Source organism: Macrobrachium nipponense, chromosome 40 (assembly GCF_015104395.2).
Source record: "Macrobrachium nipponense isolate FS-2020 chromosome 40, ASM1510439v2, whole genome shotgun sequence".
NCBI classification, from domain to species: Eukaryota; Metazoa; Arthropoda; class Malacostraca; order Decapoda; family Palaemonidae; genus Macrobrachium; species Macrobrachium nipponense.
The window spans coordinates 51,302,600-51,327,368 of NC_061101.1; the positions used below are offsets into that span (position 1 = coordinate 51,302,600).

General features: G+C 42.3%; 2 protein-coding genes across 2 annotated transcripts in view; both read left to right on the plus strand.

Moving 5' to 3' along the window:
- LOC135212161 (mediator of RNA polymerase II transcription subunit 16-like) overlaps positions 1-24,769 on the plus strand; it is a 131,012-nt gene that overhangs the window by 28,969 nt on the left and 77,274 nt on the right. The window contains 6 exon segments of the mRNA XM_064245587.1: positions 14,451-14,466; positions 14,469-14,576; positions 14,579-14,632; positions 16,107-16,311; positions 16,870-17,012; positions 19,962-20,149. Coding sequence (XP_064101657.1) covers positions 14,451-14,466; positions 14,469-14,576; positions 14,579-14,632; positions 16,107-16,311; positions 16,870-17,012; positions 19,962-20,149 — 714 coding nt within the window.
- LOC135211788 (uncharacterized) overlaps positions 22,115-24,769 on the plus strand; it is a 13,519-nt gene continuing 10,864 nt past the window's right edge. Inside the window, exon 1 of the mRNA XM_064244999.1 lies at positions 22,115-22,178. Within this exon, the coding sequence (XP_064101069.1) occupies positions 22,115-22,178 (64 nt within the window). The remainder of the gene's footprint in view (positions 22,179-24,769) is intronic.

Here is a 24,769-nt window from a genome sequence, read left to right on the forward strand (position 1 = left end):
AATTAAATTAGGGTGTTTTGGGATGATAGTTGGAGTTTTATATTTTGTTCAGTGAAACTTACCTGTCAGATATATATATAGCTGTATTTTTCTGAAGTCCGACAGAATTTAAAAAACTTCCGACACACGCAGTGGTCGGCCAGGTGGTTAGTACCCATTCCCGCCGCTGGGAGGCGGGTATCAGGAACCATTCCCATTTTCTATTCATAATTTTTCTGTCGCCGGTGCTGAAAACACCTGTTTTGTACATGAACTTCCCTGCCAGATATATACTTAGCTATAGTCTCCGACGTTCCGACAGAATTTCAAATCTCGCGGCACACGCGACAGGTAGGTCAGGTGGTCTACCTTACCCGCCGCTGGGTGGCGGGCGTATGAACCAATCTATCTCTCCAGCCAGATTTTTTTTCTGTCGCTGAAGCGATAACAACTGTTGTCGTTTCTTCCGATATCTTCTTCATTTCTCGCTTGCCTGGAGATTGATTTGAACATTTTGGTGACGTATTCGCTCTATGTTGGCTTGGCATACGCTGATTGTGGACCGTTATTGACTTTGCGCTGGATTTTCCTGTAGAATGTCTGATTTTGATTCTGTTTCCAAAACTCCGGTTTTGTTTAGAGTATGTGTGGACCGATGGATGTAAGGTGAGGTTACCGAAAGCTGCGGTGGACCCTACACTTTTCTGTGTTAAATGTAGAGGGAATGAATGTTCGTTTAGTAACCCGTGTCAAGAGTGTGAGGTTTTTGAACGAAGATGAATATAAGGCTCTTTCTTCTTATATTAGGAAACTTGAAAGGGATAGGGTACGTAAAGCTTCTTCAAGGAGCTCGAGCAGGTCGAGAATGAGTGAGAATGAAACTAACATTAATGTATTTTAGAACCTTCCTCCCAGGTCTCAGCTCCTGTCCCCGCACCGAAGCCGTAGATTCGTCTTCGGAGGCGGCGGCCTCAAAAGCTTCCTGTGTTCTAAAGGAAGACAAGAATCTTCGTACTGAGCAAGGTAAGAGTGTCAGTGATGATAAGTGCAGTGTAACCCAGTGATGTGGAGGGTGCGTCTGACCGGCTCCTTAGTGCCTCCAGGCCTAGACCTCTTCCAGACTCCCCAGTTCCAGTGGAGGAGGAAAGTCGAAAGCCGCAGGAGGCTAGGGAGAGCCCCCACCGGTCAGGCGTCCCTCGGCAGATCCTGAAGTTCGCTCCCAGGCTGCCTTGGATCGTAAGAAGAAGAATATTCTTCGCCAGTGTTTTTCGTCATCCTCTTCTCCTTCGCCGAAGCGTGGGTGGAGCTCTAAGGAGGCGTCACGCCCGTTGAAGAGGGCTGCGGAGGCTCCCTTCAGTACGTTTTGCGTCCAGCCCAGAAGACTTTTCTGATGTAGCTTCCTTGCAAGCAAAGAAGCCTAGGAGATCCGGTGATCGCCCTCCTTCTCCCGCGCCTCGCGCTGAGCTTGCTTCGGAGAAGATCCTGGGGACTCTCCTTCTCGAGTACTAGCGGGCCTACAAGCTCAGATCACAGCCTTGGCGGACTCCTTGGCTCGAGATCGCGTAGAAGGAAGGATTTGTCTCTCCCGATCAAGAGATCGAAGCGCGTTTCGTCGGAAGAGCGCTCTCCTTGTAATCGGCGTTTCTCCTTCTTTTGAGGATTCTTCTACTCATCGTAACATTTCACAGAGAAACACCACTCCCGCTCGGAGGTGTCGAGACGCCATTCGACGGATAGGCGCTCCTTGGACTATGAAGATATTTCCTCAAATCGGATTCCTGCCTCGGGTAGACGCTCAGCCCCTTCTGTTTCTCCTTCTTCTAGAAGTTCGTGCAAGAAGAGAGAGTAGCTCAGGTCATAGAAGACTTGGTTCGTCGTCGCCGTCTCTCGTTCTCTCGTATTTCTCAGAGAACCTAGGGAATGCCCTTCCGGACGTAGGCGCACTCCTTCCGACTACTATAGTCGCGTCGATAACGACTGGTAGGGCGCTCATCGCATGGAGTTCGTCTCCCCTGTAAGACATCAAGAGTCTAGTAGGAGCCCTGCTCCTGGTAAGCGTCATTCTTTTAGTAGCTGTTCGCCTGGAGAAAGACACCTTGATCCTCGGTTGCTTCGTTCTAGCCTAGTAGGCGCTCTTCGTCCTCGAGATCCCTACTCCTCATCGGTCTCCTCGTGCTAGAGTCGAGAACGCCTCAAGCGCCTGCTTCTGTTAGGCGCTCGGAGCCTTACAGACGTTCTCCCCTCGGTAAGGACCAAGATCTCGCCGAACGCCCTGTTCCGTTTAAGCGCTCGGAGCGTAGCAGCCGCTCTCCGCTTCGTAGGCATCAAGAGCCTCTCGAGCGCCCCTGCTCCTGAAAGGCGCCCTATTTTTAGCAACGTTTCGCCGCTTGGTAGGCGCCAGGATTCCACTAAGACCCTGCCCTAACAGATAGGCGCTCGGCGCCTAGTAGCCGCTCTCCTCACGATCGGCGCCAGGTTCTTAGCAGGCGCTCTCCCTCTCGTAGTTTCCCTAGGGATAGACGTGGTCTTTCTAGAGAAAGGAGTCCTTCCTCTTTGGATGTTAAGAGTTTGTCTGCACTTAGGAAGGAATGCGAGTTTAGACAAGAATTTTCGGATAAGCGTCCGTCTTTTACAACTCGTTCGTTCTCCTGTACGCCTCTCTACTTTGGAATCTTCTCCTCATTCAAGACTTTTGTCTCCTTCATCGCACTGTCCCCACCCCAGCTAGGAAATCATCTAAGGATTCTCATAAGGATCCTCATCCTCGTTCTCCTCATCCTCGTTCTCCTCTTCAAGAAGACCAGGAAGCCTCTGAGGAAGAAACTAATACATCAGCAGCAGTTTCTTCGTACAAGAAGCTCACAGAGCTTCTCCTTCAGGAGTTCGGAGAGTCTTTGAGCCCTACTGCTCCTCCTTCTCCACACTCGTTGTTCTCCACAGCGAAAGCAACGAAAGGATCTTCGTGTGTGAGAATGAAGCCGACTCTTTCTATGAAGAAAGCGCTCAAGAGTTTCGGTTCATGGATGCGCACTAAAGAGGAAGCGGGGAAAACAATGTTTTGCCTTCCCTCCGTCGAACGCTTTCAGGAAGGACAGGATTTTGGTATGAGACAGGAGAACCCTTGGGACTGGGCCTTCCGTCGTCAGCTGACGCAGATTTTTCGGCACTAGTAGACGCCACTAGAAGATCAGCTTTGAATTCGGCCAGAACAACGTGGGCAATGAATGAAATGGATCACATTCTAAAAGGCATGTTTAGAGTCTTGGAAGTTTTCAACTTTCTCGATTGGTCCCTCGGAGTCCTAGCCAAGAAAACTCAAGGACCGGACCACGTTTTCTCCGGAGGGATTTGAATTGTGTCTATCCTGTATGGATAAATCAGTGAGAGATGGGGCCAGCGAAATAGCTTCACTGTTTGGAGCAGGGGTCTTGAAGAAAAGATCAGTATTTTGCTCATTTTTAACAAAGTCGGTCTCACATGCTCAGAGATCGTCTTTGCTCTTTGCCCCTCTCTCTACACAGCTGTTTCCTAAACACCTGGTTCAAGACATTTCGAAGGCTCTCTCTGCCAAAGCTACGCAGGACCTTCTAGCACAGTCTGCAAGGAAACCGCGCCCTACCTTCCAGACTAAGACAAAGAAAGCTAAGCCGACCTCTCAGGAACCCTTTCGAGGGGCATCTACCTCTAGATCCTCTTCGTTCAGAGGTCGGAAACCAAACAGAAGAGGGAGGACTTTTACGAAGTCAGTCAAACCTCCCAAGTAAGACTCAAGTCCTTCAGACAACTGTAGGCGCCAGGCTTTTACAGTTTGCAGAAGTCTGGGCCCAGAAAGACGCAGATGCCTGGACCCTGTCAATTTTGAGGAAGGGCTATCTAATCCCGTTCGCTTCGAGGCCTCCCTTGACGAATACCCCGAGGGAGTTGACGGCCAGATACAGGGACCCCATCATGAATCAAGCCCTCCGACTAGCGGTAGATCAGATGCTGGAAAAGGAGGCGCATCGAACTAGTGGCAGATCATCTTTCGGCAGGCTTTTACAACCGCCTGTTCCTAGTTCCGAAATCCTCAGGGGGATGGAGACCGGTGTTGGATGTAAGCGCCCTGAACTTCTTCGTCGAAAAGAAGAAGTTCACGATGGAGACCACTGCCTCGGTGTTAGCAGCACTCCGTCCAGGGGATTGGATGGTGTCCTTGGACTTACAGGACGCTTACTTCCACGTACCAATCCATCCTTCCTCGAGGAAGTTTCTAAGATTCATGATGGGGGGAAGAATCTTCCAATTCAGGGCCCTGTGTTTTGGCCTCTCCACGGCCCCCCAAGTCTTTACGGCCATCATGAGGAATGTGGCACAATGGTTTCTTCACCTGGAAGGGGTGAGGATTTCGCTCTATTCTCGACGATGGCTTATAAGGGCCAATTCCAGAGATCGTTGTCTGAAGGACTTGAAGAAAACCCTGGATTTGACTTATTCCTTAGGACTTCTGGTCAATCTGCAGAAGTCAAGTCTGATTCCCGCTCAAGAGTGCGTTTATCTGGGGGATCCGGATGAACTCTCTGAGTTTTTCGGGCTTTTCCGTCACAGGAGAGGATAGCCCGGGGACTCGAAAAAGTAACAACCTTCTTAGGGAGAAGTATGCACAGTGAGGGAGGTGGATGAGTCTTGCGCTGGGGCAAAAAAGCTCTCCTCACTGGAGCAACAATTTGTTTCCCTAGGAAGGTTGCACCTGAGACTCGTCCTCCAATTCTTTCTTCATCGGAATTGGAGTTCCGTCCTTCTCAGGATTTGAAGTTCTCCCTGTCAATTACTCGTCAAATCAAGAAGGAGTTAGCATGGTGGGCGGATCCCGACAAGTTCTCGCAGGGACTGCCTCTTCAATCCCAGAAACCCAGCCTGGTGTTTTGTTTCTCCGATGCGTCGGAAACAGGGGGGTTGGTTGGGGGCAACTCTGGGAACCAGGGAGGTGTCAGGAAACCTGGATGGGGGACCAGTCTTCCTGGCACATAACATCAACAGGAAAGAACTAATAGCCGTGTGGCTTGCTCTGAGGAGTTCGAGTCAGATGTGACAGGAGCAGTTGTGCAAATAAACTCGGACAACACCAGGGGACGGCTCTGGCATACATCAGGAAACAGGGGGGGGGGACGCATTCCTTCTCTCTTGTACGAAACAGCAAGAGATCTTCTTCTGTGGACAGAAGAAAGGGGATAAAACTTCTCACAGATTCGTACAGGGAGAAAAGGAATGTAAGGGCAGATCTCCTCAGCAGGAAAGATCATGGTCCTTCCCACAGAGTGGACTCTGCACCAAGATGTTTGCCAGAAGCCACCTTTGGAAGTTGTGGGGCAGGCCTCTCTTAGACCTGTTTGCAACTTCAAGAAACAAAAGACTGGATCTGTATTGCTCTCCCATCTCGGATACAGGAGCAATATGGGATAGACGCTCTCCTACTCGATTGGAAAGGACTCGATGTATACCGTCTTTTCCCCCCTTCAAGATTCTGGGGTTGACGTTAAAGAAGTTCGCAGAGTCAGATTCCGCGAGGATGACTTTGATAGCTCCCTTTTTTTTTTTTTTTTGGCCAGCACAAGATTGGTTCACAGAGGTGCTGGAATGGCTAGTGGATTTTCCAAGATCGCTTCCCCTCTAAGGAGGATTCTACTCAGACGAGCTACTCTACATGCCCCACTCGAACAGGTACCACAAAAAAACCCTCTCTCAGTCTGACTGGCTTCAGACTGTCCAGAAACTGTCAGAAGCGAAAGGCTTTTCGTCAGCAGCTGCTAAGGCAATCGCTAGAGCGAGGAGGTCTTCCACATTACGAGTGTACCAATCGAAGTGGGATGTCTTCAGAAGATGGTGCCAAGAGGAATAACGTTGTTTTCCTCTTCCAGTACCTCTGTGGAATCAAATTGCAGACTTCTTTTTATTCTTAAGACAAGAATGTGGCTTAGTCGTTTCGACGATTAAAGGCTATCGTAGTATGTTGGCGAACCTGTCTTCAGGCACAGGGGCCCTCAACTTATCGGAAGAATAAGGAACCTACAGGAGGCCTTATTAGGTCGTTTATACAACGAAAATGCAGTATCCTAAAAAGACACCTAGCTGGAATTTGGATGTAGTCCTTCAATTCCTTGGGTCCTCTAGGTTTGCCCAACCCCCTGATTCAGACCTCATTCAGAAGACCTTACCAGGAAGACTCTGTTTTTTGATGGCTCTAGCTTCCGCCGAAGAGTGAGGGTTTTTGGAGCTTCAGGCGATTTGATGTAATGTGGGTTTTAAGGAGGACTCTCTCATATTTTTGCCCTCTCTCCTTCCTGGTTTTTCTTGCAAAAGAATGAGAACCCATCAAGTCCATGGCCCAAGAACTTCGAGATTCGTGGGTTATCTTCTTTGGTAGGAGAAGAACCCGAGAGAACCCCTTTGCCCAGTGAGAATGGTGAAATACTACCTTAGAAGAAAAGAGTCAACTGAAAGCCAACCGAGAGGTCCTGTGGTGTTCAGTAAAAGAGCCTACTCGTCCATTGTCGAAGAACGCATTGTCCTTCTTCTTGAGAAGCCTCATCAAAGAAGCACACGGATCCTGCACGAGAAGAACATCTTATTGGCTTCTTAAAGTGAAAGCACACGAAGTAAGAGCCATAGCAACTTCTCTTGCTTTCAACAAGAATATGTCCGTGCGAAATCTGATGGAGACAACATTCTGGAGATGTCAGTCAGTGTTTCGCGAACCACTACTTACGTGATGTGAGAATCACTTACGAAAAATGCTTCGCCTTGGGCCCGTACGTATCTGCGGATTCAGTGCTGGGGCAGGGAGCTGGAACTCATCCTGTTTAGTAGTATAAATTTTTCCCCCTTCCCCCGTATTTGTTGTTGTTGGTTGCCTTAAAGAGGATGCCATGAAGGCATCTCGTTTAGGTCGTAATACTAATCTTTAGTAGTTTGGTTAGGTGGTCTGATGAGTGTGGCTCCTTGCAGTAGTAGTGGTTAGGACCTGTTAAGATAGGGACGAACTCCCTTTAACAGGAATCCGACTTGGATTCTACCACACAAAGGGATCACATATTCCCAGTGGTAGATCCGAGAGTCTTTCAGCATCAGGTCACGTCCTAGCTGTAGCTCTCCAGGCAACGCAGACTCAGAGATAATATCAATGAAGTCTTCTGCCTGAACAGGTTAAGAACCAAGGTTATTTATATCCTACAACATCAGTTGTTTCTTATCTCTCCTTATTACTTTAGCTGTCTCTTACCCTCCACCAAGGGTGCCAATCAGCTAAGTATATATCTGGCTGGGAAGTTCATGTACAAAAATGATATTGTTAAACTACAATAAGTTTTGTACATACTTACCTGGCAGATATATACGTCTAATGGCCACCCAGCCTCCCCTCAGGAGACAGGTGAAAGAGAAAAAATCTGGCTGGAGAGATAGATGGTTCATACGCCCGCCAGCCCAGGCGGGTAAGGTAGACCACCTGACCTACCTGTCGCGTGTGCCGCGAGATTGAAATTCTGTCGGAACGTCGGAGACTATAGCTAAGTATATATCTGCCAGGTAAGTATGTACAAAACTTTATTGTAGTTTAACAATATCATTTTCAGTACCTCCGTCTTAGGATTTTTTGGAAACTTCATTGCCGCTAAGTATCCTAATTGTCTTTTGATTTATTCACTTGGATTTGTGGCTAGGCATACGCTATCTTAAATTGATTTGAATTTGATTCATTTTTGCATAAAATATCTGAATCTAGTTAGGCTAGTTTCAGATGGGGTTGTCTGCAAAGATAGGGTGTGGCTACCGAAAGCTTCGGTAGATCCGCACTTGGTATGCATGAGGGGTTTGGGTCTTGCTTCTTTGTTGAGATTTGTCATGTAAGGAGTGTGAGACTTGTCTATTCCGTAAGGAAGACGTATGATTCGTATGTACGCAATTAATCATAAACATGTCTAATTCCGTAAGGAAAAAGTATGATTCGTATGTACGCCAATTAATCAGTAAAACAAAAAAAGTCAGGGTAGTGAACCTGCTAACCTTCCTGTAGACTTTATTTTGCCTAACCCTATAGTATGGCCTACGGGTTATGGAATATGTCTGCGAGAGGGTGATCGCTCTCCTCCATTGTTGTGAAGAGTGCTACTTCTGTTATTAGTTACTAAACCTAACCCTGCATTGTTGCCTTCGGGCCCTAAAACAGTGGTCTGTAGAGGTTATTGCCCTTTTCTCTTATACTCTTTCGATTCGTAACTTAGAATCGAAAGTGCTTGCTTTAGAGAGCAATAGTGAAGTGGCTAAGTGCAGTGACAGTGCCCCTTGTGTAGTGGAGGGTGCGTCAGATCGGCCTTATAACGCCTCTAGGCCGGGACCTCTGTCGGACTCCCAGGACCACAGGGAGATGGCATGTCGAAAGACGAAGGAGGGTTACGAGGAACCCCCACCGATCTGGCGTGCCTTCGGCAGTTTCTTGATGAAAATTCCCCAGACTGCCAAAGTTCGTGCACTGTGCCACGGAATCCTGAAGGATTGCTTCTCGTCCTCCGAGGCGCCTCCCCCCGCGCAAGGGTTGGAGCTCTCGGAAGGACTCGCGCCCTCTAAGAAGCTTTAGAGAAGAGGACGCTTCACGTCCTCTCTCTCGTCAGGAGGGACGTCAGATCCGCCCCATAACCGCCTCTAGGCCTGGACCTCTGTCGGACTCCCAGGACCAGGGAGAGGGCATGTCGAAAGCCGAAGGAGGTTACGGGGAACCCACTTCGGATCTGGCGTCCCTTCGGTAGGACCTGTTGACGTTTCCCAGGCTGCGGAAGATCGTGCACGGTGCACAGAATCTCTAAGGACCTCGCGCCCTCTAAAGAGAAGCTTTATAGAAGAGGACGCTTCACGTCCCCTCACTCTCTCGTTATGCGTTTCAGTGAGAAGTAAGAAGGCGAACGTCGCCTGATCACGTGTACGTCTTTCCACCGAGAAATATGAAAAAGAAGGCAGTTTCTCTCGCTTGTTTTGACGCCTGTTAGGAGCGTGACGCTTTTCCGCACGCTTCTTTTGACGCTCGGCTTGAACGGGACGCTCGGATGGACGCCAGGCGCGCGCCAGGACGCCGAGCGTCCTCGCAAATGGACGCCGAGCGCGCGCCAGCGCACACCAGGTTTGTCTCCTGGCTGAACGTTTCTGTTGAACTCTTCAACTTCAAGCTCTTGTTTTAAGATTTGAGCCTCAAGAATGTGAAGTAAGCAGTGCTTCGGAGGAAGCTTAAAGTGAACAGACAACTTCGTCTTCGAAACCCAGCAAGACCTCGGGTTTCGTGAATTCGAGGTCTCTGTCAATATTATATTGCTTTTCGCAAAGGTGGATGGAGTTAAGGAAAGCTCAAGGGAAGATCTCGTTTTCTCTACCGCAGTCAAGACTTTGCGATAAGGCGTTACGGGTTATGTAAAGGCTCGACGTCTCGGCGACGTTCAGTAGAATTCTTGCAAAGGCATTCATCAGAAGGACGCTCTTCAGGAAGCGCAAGACAGGACTTCCTTTGCCACCTTTGCCATACTGCCAATAAATTTTAAGCTTTAGCAGGCATTAGTTGTGATACGGGAGAGGAAGCTGGTTGGAGAGTTTCTTCCTCTTCCCAGGATAATTTTGCAAGCTTTTTAGCCCATCTGAAAGGGTTTTTCAGATGATAGATTGTTAGTTTCTAGTCGGGACTACGCTGCCGAATTGAACATCGTCGTTCTACCTGCCGTAAGCCCTGTCTCTTAACAGGATTCTTGCCCCTTTCTCGTTTGAGACGGGAATCGGAAAAATAAAATGCTCGACTTACTGGATTACGTTTTGTCAATTCAGTGACTTTCCCCCATTGACAATATACTATCGTTTTGTCAAGTAAGTGGGTATCCCCTCATTGACAAAATATCTCTTTGTCCCGTAAATGGGTTTAGTTTTCATTGACAAACATCTCTTTAACTTGATATTGCGTAAGCGAATAAGCTCTTATTGACTAGATTCGGAAGAGCTCTCATTCGTCATTCGCAGACTCGTACAAGAAATAGACTTGTAGACTACGTCAATGAACGCTTATGTCCAATAACATAAGAAGCTTGAGCTGTCTGCTTCGATTCTCTAAGTTTTGTTCATGAAACTTGCCTGTCAGATATATGTAGCTGTATTTCCGAATTCAGCTATATATATGTCTGCCAGGTAAGTATGAACAAACTTTATTGTGATATAATAAAATATTTTGCCTTGCGTTATTTTACTACTGGTTGGTTCAAGTCATACACGCTTGCTGTAGTTACCTCTTCGGATGGCAACTGAGAGGTCTATTGTCTATTATTTTAAGGACATTTAATCGTCACTCCCTGCAGCCTTCCAGGAGTTTCCGATTTATCTTTTACCGTTGTATGGTAGTGTTCTGACGACACAAACGCATCTATATATTTAGCGTTTTCTGTTTCGCTTAAATATACCAGCTTGAGAGTCTCTTTTTGCTCAAAAAATAACGGACCTATTTCTTCGTAGAATAGGGTAGCTGGCAACCCAGACATAAAGTTAAGAGACGACGTTCGTAAGCTGCTGGCTGCTGCTGTGTCTGACTGTCCAAGTTCCAAGTTTCCAACCGAGCCAGTAACAGATCGTGTGCTGTCATGCCCGGTAGGTTACGTCTCTCTCTCCTGCGGGATTGACTGACTAACCGTATCTCTGTGCTGGCGGTTACGTCTCTCCTGCGGGATTGACTGACTAACTGTATCTCTGTCCTACAATCACAGGACTTTAGCCTAAGATTGAGGGGGATTTCTTACGTGAATGAATAAACGTTGCATTCGTTTTGCCTTACTATGTTCAACAGAGTTATCTCTTAATCCTTTCGGTGCTCGTTACCGCACGGTATAGAACTACGAGTCTACCGCAACATTGCACTTTTGTATGCTCTCCTGCTTAGGCAAAGCGCAGCCTTATAGGGAAGTAAGCATACTCGGGGAGGGAATGGATGAGCTTGCTGGGGACCATTTCCTTCCTGAAGAAGTTTGTTTCCCCGAATAGACTGCAATTCAGACCACAGTTTTTTCCTACCGGGAAACTGAAATAATATTCAAGGTCTAGGAATTATTCTGAACATCTCTCAGTGCGTCATGATAGAAAGAAAGTGCCGGACATCTGGATAGTGTTTCAGATGTCCTGGATCTTAATCTGAAAGAAGTAAATGCAATTCGGTCGTCCCTCCAGTCCTCGAAACGGGTTTTTGGAACCAGTGGTCCACATCAACTCTGATATTCCACAGCTCTCTCATATCTTAAGAAGTATTCTTCCTCTCGGTCCCTGCTCGAGTTTACGAGAAAGAGCCTATTATAACAACAGGCGTAGAATGTAACGATCCTCTAGAGGTTCGTTACAGGATTGCAAAAGTCCGTACGAATCGTCTTGATCGACGGCAGCAACTTTTGACGTCCGAGTGGAATCTTTCTTTAGAAGTAAGTTGAGAGTTGTGGAGACTTTAGGGACGCCCTTTCATTCTTCTCTTCGATATGTTGAGGACGAAGAGGCTTCTTCTTCTCTGCTGCCCTTTTTCTCGATCCGGGATCGGTACCATTAAACGCCATCCTATGATATTAAACGGGGATGGATGTTTAGTCTCTTTTCCCCTTTTTCAATCGCTTAGGAAATGTAATGAGGAGTTATTGGACGTCACGGGAGCGACAATGACGCTGATCGCCCCATGTTGGCCTTCAGGATCCTGGATTCACAGAGGTCACATCCTTCCTAGTTCACTTTCCAAGGACCTTTTCCGAGAGGAGTCGGTCTACTCTAACTCGAAGGTACCTATAACCTCTCCGCTCTGAGTCTGAACAAACGTTCAGACTATCGAGATGTTGACAGGAATAAGATTACGTACCGTCTTCCATTTCCGTCTGAAGAATGGGATAAGCTGGCAGTCACAACTATTAAAGAATAACGCAAATATGTTTGTTGACGGCTTTTTGGGCTCAGAGATTTGCGTCTGTCAAACAACAAAAGCCCTTCAACGATCTTTGAGTTTCTGTGGATCTCGAAACTCGCTCACACATCTACTTTTTGTCTCACCTGTTTTCTCGAGTCAGACACTCGTGCGAGATCAGGCGACATATAGTATACCCTGAGTTTCTTGTTGACGAAGTCGGTTGCAGTTTATACACCCCCGATGATCGTGTAACCATGAGACCAGGTTGGACTGTCCAGGCATTCTTCCTTCGGGACTGAATCGCCTTTTTGCTCCTTGCTCCGTTTCTCCTGCACCAGAAGCTCGAGTCAGGAGTTGATTCGCTGACGACGTTGGGTTGCGTTGATACACCCCCCAAGGTTGCTTAGATTGAAATCGCCCAGGCAGTCCAGACACTCATCCTTCAGCGAAGAATTAGTGCCTTATGGTCTTCAGGGTACAGCCTTGCTGTCCTTGATTCGTCTGACTGGTCAACTGGTCGGTCACACCTGACTTTAGTACAGACGGACTGACTGTGCATGTCCAGATCGAAGTTTTCAATATGGAACTTAGACGTAGTCTGAAGTTCTTGATGTCAAAGCATTCGAACCTCCTCCTACCTGTTAACTTCTTGCATGTGATCAGGAAGCCTTCTTCTAACCACCCTAGATACGACAAAGAGGGTTAGTGAGATTTTAAGCCATCGTCACAAGTTTTGGCTTTAGAGAACACAAGGCGGTGTGGCTCTCTAAGCCTTTCGTGGTGGCCTAAGAATGGAAACCCGTTTTGTCCTTGGGCCCAGGAGCTTGGAAGCAAGGATGGCACAAGTTAGTGGGCAGGAGCCAGAGAGAGTCCTGTGCCCTGTCAGGTCTCTCAAGTTTTATCTACATCAAAACTCAAGAAGTCGAAGTCATTCGGGCAATCTGCAGTGTTCCGAAAAAGACCAGACTTGCCCATATCGAAGAACACCCTGGCTTTAGTGTAAGGAGTTCTTTCAAAAAATGCTCCTTCATTGTGTTTGCACAAAGATTTGAAATCTTTTTATCTGAATGCTCACGAGGTGAGGGCTCCGGCCTCGGAAGCATTTCAACAGAGCATGGCACTCAGCAACATCCTGAGTACCATGTTTTAGCGAAGCAACTCTATGTTCACTTCACACTCCCTGCGAGATGTGAAGATGGCATAATGAGATCTGCTGCTCGCTAGGGCCATACGTGTCCTGCAGACACAATCTTGGTTGGGGGCAAGAAGTTACCACTCATCCTATCCTGTGAAAAATGGTTAGGAAGGAAAGCTCTTAATTTAGTTGTTGAGTCGCCGACAACGGCGACTTCTTAACTCTTAAGCCTTAGTTAACACACCTTAACTTTGGCTAGGTTGGTCAGGTGGTGATATATATATTTATATATATATATTATTTTACGTTCTTAGCCCTCATGGTATGGTCAATATGGTCTAGTCACATTGTGGTCACGCCCCCGTTGACAGATCATCTGGAGTGCACCAGCTTTATAGTCTCTACCCTCGCTGGCAACTCTAGTAAAGCAGAAGCAGACTTGGGTGACAGTAATCACGAAGTCGGCTATGCTAACAGGTGGAACCAAGATGTAAATCATCTGCATGCATTTGTTTCCCAAAATCCTTCTATTCTGTCCCTTCCCACCTCCACGGTGGGATTCGCTAATATATATCTGACAGGTAAGTTTCATGAACAAAATGATATTGTTATGATACAATAAAGTTTGTTCATACTTACCTGGCAGATATATATAATCACGTACCCACCACCTCCCCTCAGGGACAGTGGAAATAAAAATTATGAATAGAAAATGGGAATGGTTCCTGATACCCCAACGCCTCCAGTGGCGGGAATGGGTACTAACCACCCCTGGCCGACCACTGCGTGTGTCGGAAGTTTTTTAAATTCTGTCGGACTTCAGAAAATACAGCTATATATATATCTGCCAGGTAAGTATGAACAAACTTTTATTGTATCATAACAATATCATTTTTGTTTGGACTGTCAAGTTGGCAATGAACTGTTAAAATAGGCTGTTAAAAGCATTTTAGGGGGTATATATACTTGAGAGTAACAGTTGTAGGAGGTTAATGTAAGATGACTTTGGAGTTTTTTAGGATGATGGTTTGGGGTGTATATTTTTTGTTTTAATATTATATTTAATTGTTGTGGTATAATAATTTAAGGTATGTTTTTGCTTGAACTATTGAAATTAGGCAGTGAACAGAAAATTAAAATGCTCTGTTATAAGTGTTTAGGTTAAGGGTACAGGGTTATTTGGCATGTTATAAGCATTTTAGAGGCAATTTTGCCATGGTGGGATCTGGAACCTACCCCACGAAAAAGTCGGGGGGGGGTTTTCTATATTGGTAAGCTGGTTGCTTCATTGGTTTGCCAGTCTGTTGTAACGTTCAGTATGTACTAGACCTCGCTGTAAAACTCCAGTTTTGCAGACCGTATGGCTCTTAGTTTGACTAACTTCAATTGAAATATTTTTTCTCTTTTCAGATAAGCAGCCATAACATACAAATACCCGGGGATCTGGAGATGAACCTCCCATAAGCAAGCGTGCATCAGTAAGATCGTCGTGTAGTTTCACTTTACCCCATTCATGGAATGGCTTTTCTCTTCTGGCAATGATTCTCTTGGGAGCTTACATTTTCTCACTCTAGTGAGGCCTGTGGATGTTGGTGAGTAAATTTGATGAAATATGGTGCTATACGTAGTATGTTTAGTGTTCAAATCCACAAGGTTAAAGGTGTACTTAATCACTCAAATGGCATGTGGCATGCATTAAATAAGCGTCTTCTACATTTGTTTTAAGGTAATGAAAATTAGAATTAGCTGACTGCAAAGTGTCTGTGATAAAAGAAAATTTCAGATTGCTTCTTAAGGAAAGTTGACTCTACCACCTTGACCAGTGTCTCGTCTTAGCTTTAGCAAATGTCATTTTCTGCTCATCTTGTTTTGAGGTTGGTTTTTGAAAGTTGCCTATTTCATATTTTCTCATTTTTATTGTCATTAGAGAAGTCACTGAAGTGATTTCATTTAGTAGTGGAATTATCATTACAGATTATCAATTAGGCTATATTAATTATGCTATCATTTAGGGTATACCTTACTAACAGTTATTCAGTGGCAAGGCTGCTGTGTTGTAAACCCTGAACTAATTAGTACTTCTAAGTTGTTTAGATATTTTGTGCTTTTGAGATATTTTTTCAAAATTTTATTGCTCACCAATGTTTCTCCCTACAGATTGCCTGGCTAACTAGGATTTGTATTGATGATGGAAAGGTTCCCAAGGAATTGGTGATGGGAATAATGATTTTGTTGGTTAAAAAAGAAGAGAATAAGAGGCAATTGTAAGAATTATAAAGGCCTTTATGTTACTTAGCATACTGGGGAGGTGTATGATGATTTTGAGTGAAAAAGTATGAGGTAGGACTTATAGTTGTAAAACGGTGTGGGTTTGAGACAAGGCAGAGGATGTTTGAATCAGTGTTTGTTAAGAAAAAGTTTTTATAGAAGTTCAAAAGTAAAGAAAAAAAGCTGTTTATATTTCATAAGGATCTAGGAAAAGCTTACTTTAGAATCAGTAGAAAGGCATTTTGTGGCCAGTTGTAATATAGTCTCCATTCTTTTATAAATTAAATTTAACAAAAATATGTTGCATCATATTTCAATATTATCAGTATTGTAATTATTGCATTGCTATATTTTGAGGTACAGGCAGCCCTCGGTTAACAGCGGCATCAGTTAACGGCTATCCGGTTTTACGGAGCTTGTCTAGCGACGCTGGTAACTGGATTTTTGGTGCCGATCTCTGGTTAGCAGTGCCAGTCTCTAGTTAACAGCAGCACCAGTCTCTGGTTAACGGCACTGATATTCGGTTAGCGGTGCCGTCAAGCAGGTTTTTAGTGCTGTTATTGCCGATTTTCGGTTAGTAGCGATTTTTGGTTAGCAGCATCGGCTGGGAACGGAACCCCCACTGTTAACTGAGGGCTGCCTGTATTACTGTTATGAATTGGTCACCAATATAAATAATGCAGTGGTGGATGTATTCATTTTGGGTTGATCAGTAGTTTTTGCTAAATATAAAGTATGCCATTTACAATGACAATTGTTCTCCTAGCCATATTGGTAATGGTTAAATATTCTTTCCAGGTCCTCAGTGGGCAGTCACTTTAATCTTACTGCTTGAATTTGCTCTGGTTAGTGGTTATGATTGGTGGGATTTGTTGATCTTGTGTCCCACATCATCTGTTCAAACACTTAGTGACAAACTTACTGAGACTTTCATGCAGCATTCTGTTCCCTTGGTACAGCATCTTTATACACGATTTTTAGTTATGAAAACATCTATGTTAAGGTGAGTAGAATGTGCATAATTAATACATGACAGTGTCACTAGAAATCACATGTAAATATGTAATGTTTTCACATTTGCTTTGAAATCGGAAAATAATTTGTTTTATGGTAAAGGAAACAGGACAAAACTTTCTATGAGCTTATTGGACTTGAGTGGTTTGTTAAATCTGTTCTATGAGAATTTCAGCTTTAAGTCATGTAAACCCTCACCTCTTTGTCAAGAAGTTCTGATCTTTGTATGAATAATTTTTTTTTACATTCTTTACCCTCATGGTAATGGCTGCCTGAACAACTTTTGTACTGATGTAATTAATGATCTGCAGCGGAATTCTTTTTCATCACATCCTTCATTTTTGATCTTAGTTGAGTTTTGATGCAATATTTCAATTAATTTTTTTCATAGTTTCCTCTGAACAGCCAGTGAAACTAAAAGTCATTCATGACCAGGAGGTCATGTTATTTTTTTAATTTTTATTTTATACTTTGCTGAAAATTATGTCAGTTACTTGCAGTTATTTGAATGCATCTTTTATATATTGCCTTGATCCATTGTCAACAGGTTGATGGGCAGTCAGCAGCAGAGGGCTATAGAAGCTCGACTTCAAGCACAGTTAACAGCTATTCAGCAACTGTTTAGATCCTTACGTCCAGTTACCTGTGATGTTGCTACTGCAGACAAAAACATTAGTGCATCATTACAAGGTAATTTCAAACACAATTGCTGAAAAGTTTACAGAGAGGTGAATTTTTGTATTCACTTTTAATGTTTAATTTTATAGTGTCTGTCTTGCAACAAAGAAATGAAAGTTGTCTAGGAATTTATGCCCTGTAGGGGAATGTTGCCATCAGTGCACCTCATGCGGTTTATGAAGAACAGAAATAAGAAAAAGTTTCACACAAAGAAAGTTCTTTGTATACAGTAATACAAAACATGATTTTCATGCAAACCTAGAATCATATATTGCTTTTCTTCAGTGCATTGCTATGACAACATTAGATTTCAGTATTGATCTTTTGTGGGGTGTCCAACATTTATTTAAAGGTTTTTTGCATCTGCCAGCTACCTTCACTCCAGATCTTACGTTTAATTCCACCCTTTTCTCAATTTTTCAATACCTTTTGCCTCTGTAATGCCCAGTAATTGATTGTGTTCATACTCTCCTGAGTACTTCTTTCATACTGTGCTGGAGCTATCTTCCTTCTCTATTCTTTTCAGTGTAGTGGTTAACTTTGCCCCTTGTATATTGTAATTTTTCTTATTCATCTGGCCCTTTCTCCTCTTAAGTGTTTTGATTTATTGAATACACTTCAGTAACAATATGGTACTGATTTCTTAACAGCTTTTACCAAATCATTATTCCTCTGGATTATCTCAGAGCTCTATCATTTGTTTACACCATCTTAAAAGTGTCAGACATCACATTCTCCATTGGTCATATCATTTCAACATTCTCCAGTCCATATTTCTTCTCTTCAGTTTAGTAAATTATTAAACTCTTTTCAAGTTTAATTTCTCCAGTTTTACATTTTATAAGTCCTTCTCTTTTAATAGTTTTCACACTTTCTTCATCTTTTTACCATTATAAGTATTGCCTTTATTCCATGTTCTTTTTAAAGATTCTAATTTTATTCCTTCTTTCTATTTCTCTTTGTCACTGGCATCTGCCTCCTGGACTCCCATTTCTTGTACCCCTCATCCTCTGCTTGAGTCTTTTCTCACTTCCCTGTGTATACTCTCTCTCCTCTCTCTCTCTCTCTCTCTCTCTCTCTCTCTCTCTCTCTCTTCTCCTCTCTCTCTCTCTCTCTCTCTCTCTCTCTCTCCTAATTTTTCTTATTTCATGAAGTACATAAATGTTTGTTATGTTAGACATGGCTTGATTTTGTAATATCATGTTATTTTTTTTCTTTTTTAAGTCGTCATTCTTTACAAAAGAAAGTAAATTATGACTTGGTTCCTGTGGCAAAATATGCAATCAGTCCCTCTTGGGAAATACTTTTTTCATTGTCACATTTCTTGAAATGTCTCTAACTTTGTCATCCTCATAAGGGTTAGTGCCAACAATGCATCTCATTGTGTATAACCATTACTAAAGGGTGTTTGCAGTATACCTGCAGCCCCTAGATGCACCCACTTTTTAGCCTTTTACTTGACCTCTATTCATGCTTTTGTTCTTCAGTTTTGCTCTCCAAATCTGTTAACTGTTACTGCTTTGTGAAGCTGTGGGCTCAAATTCACACCCCCCCCCCCCCCCCCCCCCAGCTCCATCTTTCAATTTTTGTACTTCATTTCCTTTATTTAATGGGATCTCTTTACCATACTGTCCAACCACTCAAAATCATTTTTCATTGTCTGTAGCACTGATGGCAAAAATTGCCCATGTATTTGGCTAACAGCCTAACTTTTCATATAATAAAACTGTATTTTTTACAATAACGTTATTTCAATTGATAGGTAAATATAGAATATGACAGTACATGAAACAAAGCATAATAAATTATAATAATTTTACAAAATATGAAGTGAGCTTGACAGTGATCACAATCTGGGGCGTTAGTTTTACCATTTGGTGGTAGGAATTTTATACAAAAAAAATCATATAGAGAAGATTTACAGTAAGGTCAAATATATTAAAAGAAAAAAGTTTGTAATGGATATGTAACAAAAATATTTCACCCAACAAATTTCACTGTAAGAAAAGTCTGTTATCCTTAGTCAGTTTTTATTGTACATTGCCTCAGACTTCCTTTCAGAGTAAGCTATCATACATTTTACTACTTTTTTCAAGCTTGACCAGACCACTTAGTCACATTTCCAGACTTGTAGTGTTGGTGTAAATGAATTATGTTTAAACAAAGATTGATATAGAGCAAAGAATTTGACAAAATTGATTGACTGCTTGGTAGGTAGATACCAAAAATCAAACTGATTAAGCATCAAAATGTGGAAAGCCATGCAGCTGATCTGAAGGGTACAGCATTAACTTTAGGTTACTCTGCTTAAACGGGGGTCATCTTGCAAGGCGAACTGCCAGAAGCAATGCCCGATATGGTAGTGAACAGTAAAAAAGCAAAGAGACTTTACATACTATGAAAGGTTAAAAAAATATTCTAGTCTTGTTCAAAGCTAGTGTTCACAACTCCTTATTGTGAACTTTGATCATTGAAATTTCATGTCGGTTAAGAAACTGTTACCTAGTGCTTTTCATCTCAATGGAATTTATTTTTCTGCTTAAGTTAGGGGTTCCTATACTCCTTATTGTAATATTGTAATGAATGCTTTCCATTATGGAGCATTATATTGCTTCAGCACATGGTGTCTCCCTAGAGGGCTACTGCTTATAGTGTTCGTTGCATGAAACTTTTAGATGATATTAAGATCTTCTTGCTCAGGTGTCCTATTTGTTTAACATTACCTTGCTCGTAATTTTCACTTCTCATTGCATATGTTTCAGGTATGCTCTTAAAGATGCTAGATGTGACTCAATGATCTCAAACTAATTTGATAATAAAGTGTAATATTGGACATTGTATGAAGAGTTTGATCCTCCACCTAGTTCTATAACTAGTGTAGATGGTACTCTTTTGAATGTATCAGTTAAGTGGTTAAATTATTTTATAATTGAAATTTAATTAAAATTACATATTTTTCAGCTTACTTAGAAAGTCGACCATCTCTAGATATTTTAGACATTGATAAGTCTTTAGACAATATACTGACCTCAATCAATATCAAAGACTGTCAGATTGATCCTGGGATGCTTCAGAACCTCCAGCCATTGATTCAGTTCTCAGTTGATTTGGCATTGTTTATCCTCTTCATGTTGGCACAGAACTCCAAGGTAAGTGCAGAAGGTTTGTAGAATGTAGCAGTGCATGTGGAGAGGGGAACATTATCTTTTTGAGGATCTAGGCATAAAATAGTCTTTACATTGTGTGCACTTAAAATGTATTTCATGATCCCTGACATACACAAACTTTTGTATAGTACAGTATGCTAGTTGTAAATGTAGCCTTGAGGATTTTGCCCACAAGTGGTAAAATTGAGGACAAATCAGTTTGAAATTGCATGGTAATTATCAAACCAGTTACTGTATTTTATTCACATGATCAAACTCAGAGCAAATAGTTATTTGAAAGATGAAGATAGTCTTGAAAGAAGAATTACTTGTATCTTCTTTTTTGGGAGTCAGTCTTATGAGGCATAAGTTTGATTCCCAAAATGATGATGCAAGTGCATGTGCGGCTGAATGAATTTACAGTGGTCCCCCTGTATTCGCAGGGGATGTGTACCAAACTCCCCCGCGAATAGTTAATATCTGCGAATAGTTGGAATCCCCATTAAAACGCTGAAAACAGCCTATTTTGTTAGTTAAAATTCAAGAAAAACCCAATAAAAATATAACTTGGTTTTTTTTAATAGTTTTATCACAAAAAGTGCATATTATGATGAAATTGATAAAAAAGCCCAGAATTTTCCTGGATATTTCTCACAGAAAAATACTGCTAACAGGCGAATTTTCCGCGAATATTGAGGGGAAATGTTCCCAAGAGAAATCTGCGTATGCGTGAGTCTGCAAATCCAGAGAATGCGAATACAGGAGGTCCACTGTACTTGCAAGAGTAACCTGAAGGTGGTGCTAGTGAGATGGCATGGGTTCCAGGAAAGTTCCCAGTTGTATGCTTCTACTTATTGGTGGTAGGTTTTTGTTTCCTGATATTAGCAGTCATGACTTGGACCATGGACGTTATGGTCTCTCGTTTATCACTTTTTCATAAGTTGTATTTTATTAGAGGTCTTTCACATTCACCATCAATCCCTGATCCCCTTTTTCTGCTGAGAGCAACTAGTTTTGCTGAACAGCACCAATATGCAGTAAATGCGCTTTGCTGTTGGACTTCGCATTTACATTGGTCTTTTATTCCTCACACCATTGGACTGTAGAATGGTCTCCCAGAGGATGTCATTCAATTGAAACATCAGAAATTTTAGTAAAGATGCAATGCATTACCACCCTAATGCTATTTTCCTTGCATATTAATACATTTTATCTACATAATATTTAATTTATTTCCCTTTACCTTCTCTTACTACCTAATGAGCATCATATTCCTTGTAAGTTAGATTTCAAGTCAATGACCCACGTGGACCTGTTCCATATGAACAGGTATCGTCTTCTAAATATAATAATAATAACTTTTCAACATTGGTATGTGAAGTGCTTCTGCACTCACCTTGGCTTTTGTTGAATGTAGCTCATTATTATTCATAGGGGTTAGTTTTTCCAAACCTCTGAGTCTCAAGTAGACTCTTTTCAGGTTGGTTGGTTGAATGTAGTTGAGTATATGTTCCCTTGTTTTTTGTTTGTATTTGGTTTTTGTTTATTCTATCTCATAATAAATAAACAAGGACAACATTACATAGAGGTGAAGGTCTGGGGCCTCCTTGTGGCCATTCCATGTATTTTACATCTGTAGACCAGCTTGAGTTTTGTTCATTGCTATGATCAAGTCTTCACTGTTTCTTCTTCATATGTGGAGGAAGCAAATGTGGGGACAAGGAGGAGTACAGAGACAATCTCAAAGATAACAAGATGATGAAGACTTTGATAAGATAAAGAACTTTTATTCCTCTTTTACACCCAGGTCTCTTGAACTGTCATCAGCCAGTATTTTCCATACAAAAGAAAGAAAAACAAAGACCAGGTGGTGCAAAAACATTAATAAAGAGTACACAGTGAAAAAAGAACCTATTTTATGTAAATGTAAAGAAAAACAAAAGTAGCTACTCGTTCGTTTCAACAACCATGCAGAGAGACGTTGAAGCACATCCACACTGTTTGATGGCTGAAGAAAAAGTGGCTTGTGCTGGTGGGTGAGTGAGAACTAATCCCCACTCATCCCCCTTTACCAGTAGTTACTACGTTATTACCAAGTTTATTGACCTTCCCAGCTCATGTAGGAGGATATCTCCTATTTTAAAAGGTCCTTCATGTAGAAGATCAGGGGGTGGGAGTGTACATGCTGGGCACTTTTCCTGGGGGGAACCCCCCTACACCCAATTGGTAACCTTGAAACTACATTTATTTAATCATTCAGTTGTGCATGAAAAATATCCTCTCCACTTAAAAGGTTAAATATGCAAATAACTTTGAAAAATTTGCTATTTTGCAATGGGAAACCAACTCATTATGTCATCTCCTGTCACTCTAATACCTAAACATATTTGCATCAGCGCTAAGTTCTCCCAAATTTCATCCTCCTTTATCTTTTACTGTTGGGATAAAGTTAGGTTACATTCTTGATTGTTTTATCACTGTCAGTATTTTGAAATGGCCATATTTCACATTAGGTTCCCAACTCCACTTTTTTTCATATTACATTCTTTTTGACAAAGACTCTTCTCTGTTTTTGCATTTATTTCATAAAGGATAAATTCTGTGTTCTTGTGCTGCTGTTACTCTTGGAAATGATGCAGAAAGTGGACATTTAATTCAGATTATTGAAAAGACCAGGTTTTTTCAACAGTATACGCATATTGCACTTCATTGTATTTAGGGCTGCATTTAAGTTTTTTTTTATTTTTAATACAAACCCTTAAGTAAAACGGTGCAAAGTTTCCTTGCTCCCTGCTCTGCTGTTTCTTGCAGCTAATAAATCAAACAGTATAAACTCTTGAATACAATTGCTGCTAAGGTCCTGAATATCAGTCATCTGGTAGTGTGAGTTGCAGTGGTTTTTTGTTTTTGAGTGATTGCAGTCTCAGGATGATTTTGTGACCTTGAAAGGGGCTAGTTATAAGGAGCGAATTTGTCTGAAAAACTTTCTTTATTAAGAAATTACATATTTAAAAGCAAACTCAAAGGAGCGTGTTCCACAATTGAACTTCATTTGCTGATGAATATCTTGATATCTTCCTCACATTTTATATGTTGATATGAAAACTCCTCTATGCTCTCAGACTAAATCGTGAGTGATTATTTAAGAAGTTGTAAAAGGAAATTTCAGTTGTCATGAGAATCACAGATACATTTTACAGTGCAAATAAGCAGAACTGGTTGAACCTGTATATTTTAATGTATACTTAGTAAATATATCAAATATTTTCTAATCATATTCTTTTATATAATATTTGCTGGTTTTGTAGCAGTCTGTACAGTTTTTATTCTTGAAAAGCCTGTTGAAAATTGTGCATGTCCATTTTATAAATGAACTACAGTGGTACCTCGACACACGAAAGGCTCAGCTTACGAGAAATTCGAGTTACGAAAGCAAATACGAAGATGTTTTTGGCTCTACATACAAAAATAGTTCAGGATACGAAAGGTTGTTGCTGTAAAGTCCCGAGATTCACCCGGACCACCAATAACAATTTTAAAACTCACGCGCCCCCAACTAAGTAGACTCGCCACCATCCTCCCGCTCTCCCATTGGTTCCTGATGCTAGTCACCGCCATAAGATCCTGCTCTCCTATTGGTCAGCATCTCTCCCATCGTGCTCTACGTAAAGGCGTTCTTCTTCAGCCATTGCTTCGCACCAGCGTTATCGTACGCACGCGGAATTCGTTAGTCACACATACGATTTCGTTTGTTAATGTAAATTCGTGTTAGCGATTTCGTTGTACTACTTTATCGTGTTGTGTCAGAACTTAATTAGTATACTACATAACTTAATTACGTACAGTATAGTCATGGGTCCCAAGAAAGTTGCTGAAGTTCACGGAAAGAGGAGGATGCTTTCTATGTAGACAAAAATGGAGATAATAAAAAAGTATGAAGCTGGCATGCGGTTGAGTGTGATCGCTAAGGAATACGGCTGAAATCCATCGACGATAGGCACCATCCTTAAGCAGAAGGAAGCCTTCAAAGCAGCTACCCCACCAATTCCAACTGAGTATTTTGTCCAACAAGAGGAGCCACGTGCATGATGAGATGGAGAGGCTGCTTCTTCTATGGATTGAGGACAAAGAAATCGCTGGCAATACGATACCAAGACTGCAATCTGCCAGAAGGCCAGCGCTATTTTCGGTGATTTGATTCTCCAGGCCAAAGACGACGGGGGAGAAGGGACATCAATGGCAACCCCAGACTTCAAGGCTTTTCGGGGGTGGTTTGATAAATTCCATAAACGGACTGCATCCATTCGGTGGTGAAAAAATTGAAATTTTGTAAAAAACGTAAAGTATAAAAAAGTAAAAAAAATGTAAAAATCAAAAAAAAAAAAAAAGAATTAATTTGAAGTTTTTTGTAAAGTTAAGTGTTACGGTTTTGTTAATGTGTTTCATAAAGTTTAGTTTATGTTTCCTGACATTTTTAATGTGTTTCATTAAGTGTAGTGTATGTACTACGTAACAAATTTTCTGCCGTTTGTCCTCCTCCTCTGTCGCCACTTTCGGAGATAGCCTCACTTGAAAGGTAAGGTTCCACATTTTCCTACATGTACGTATGTACGTACAGTATTC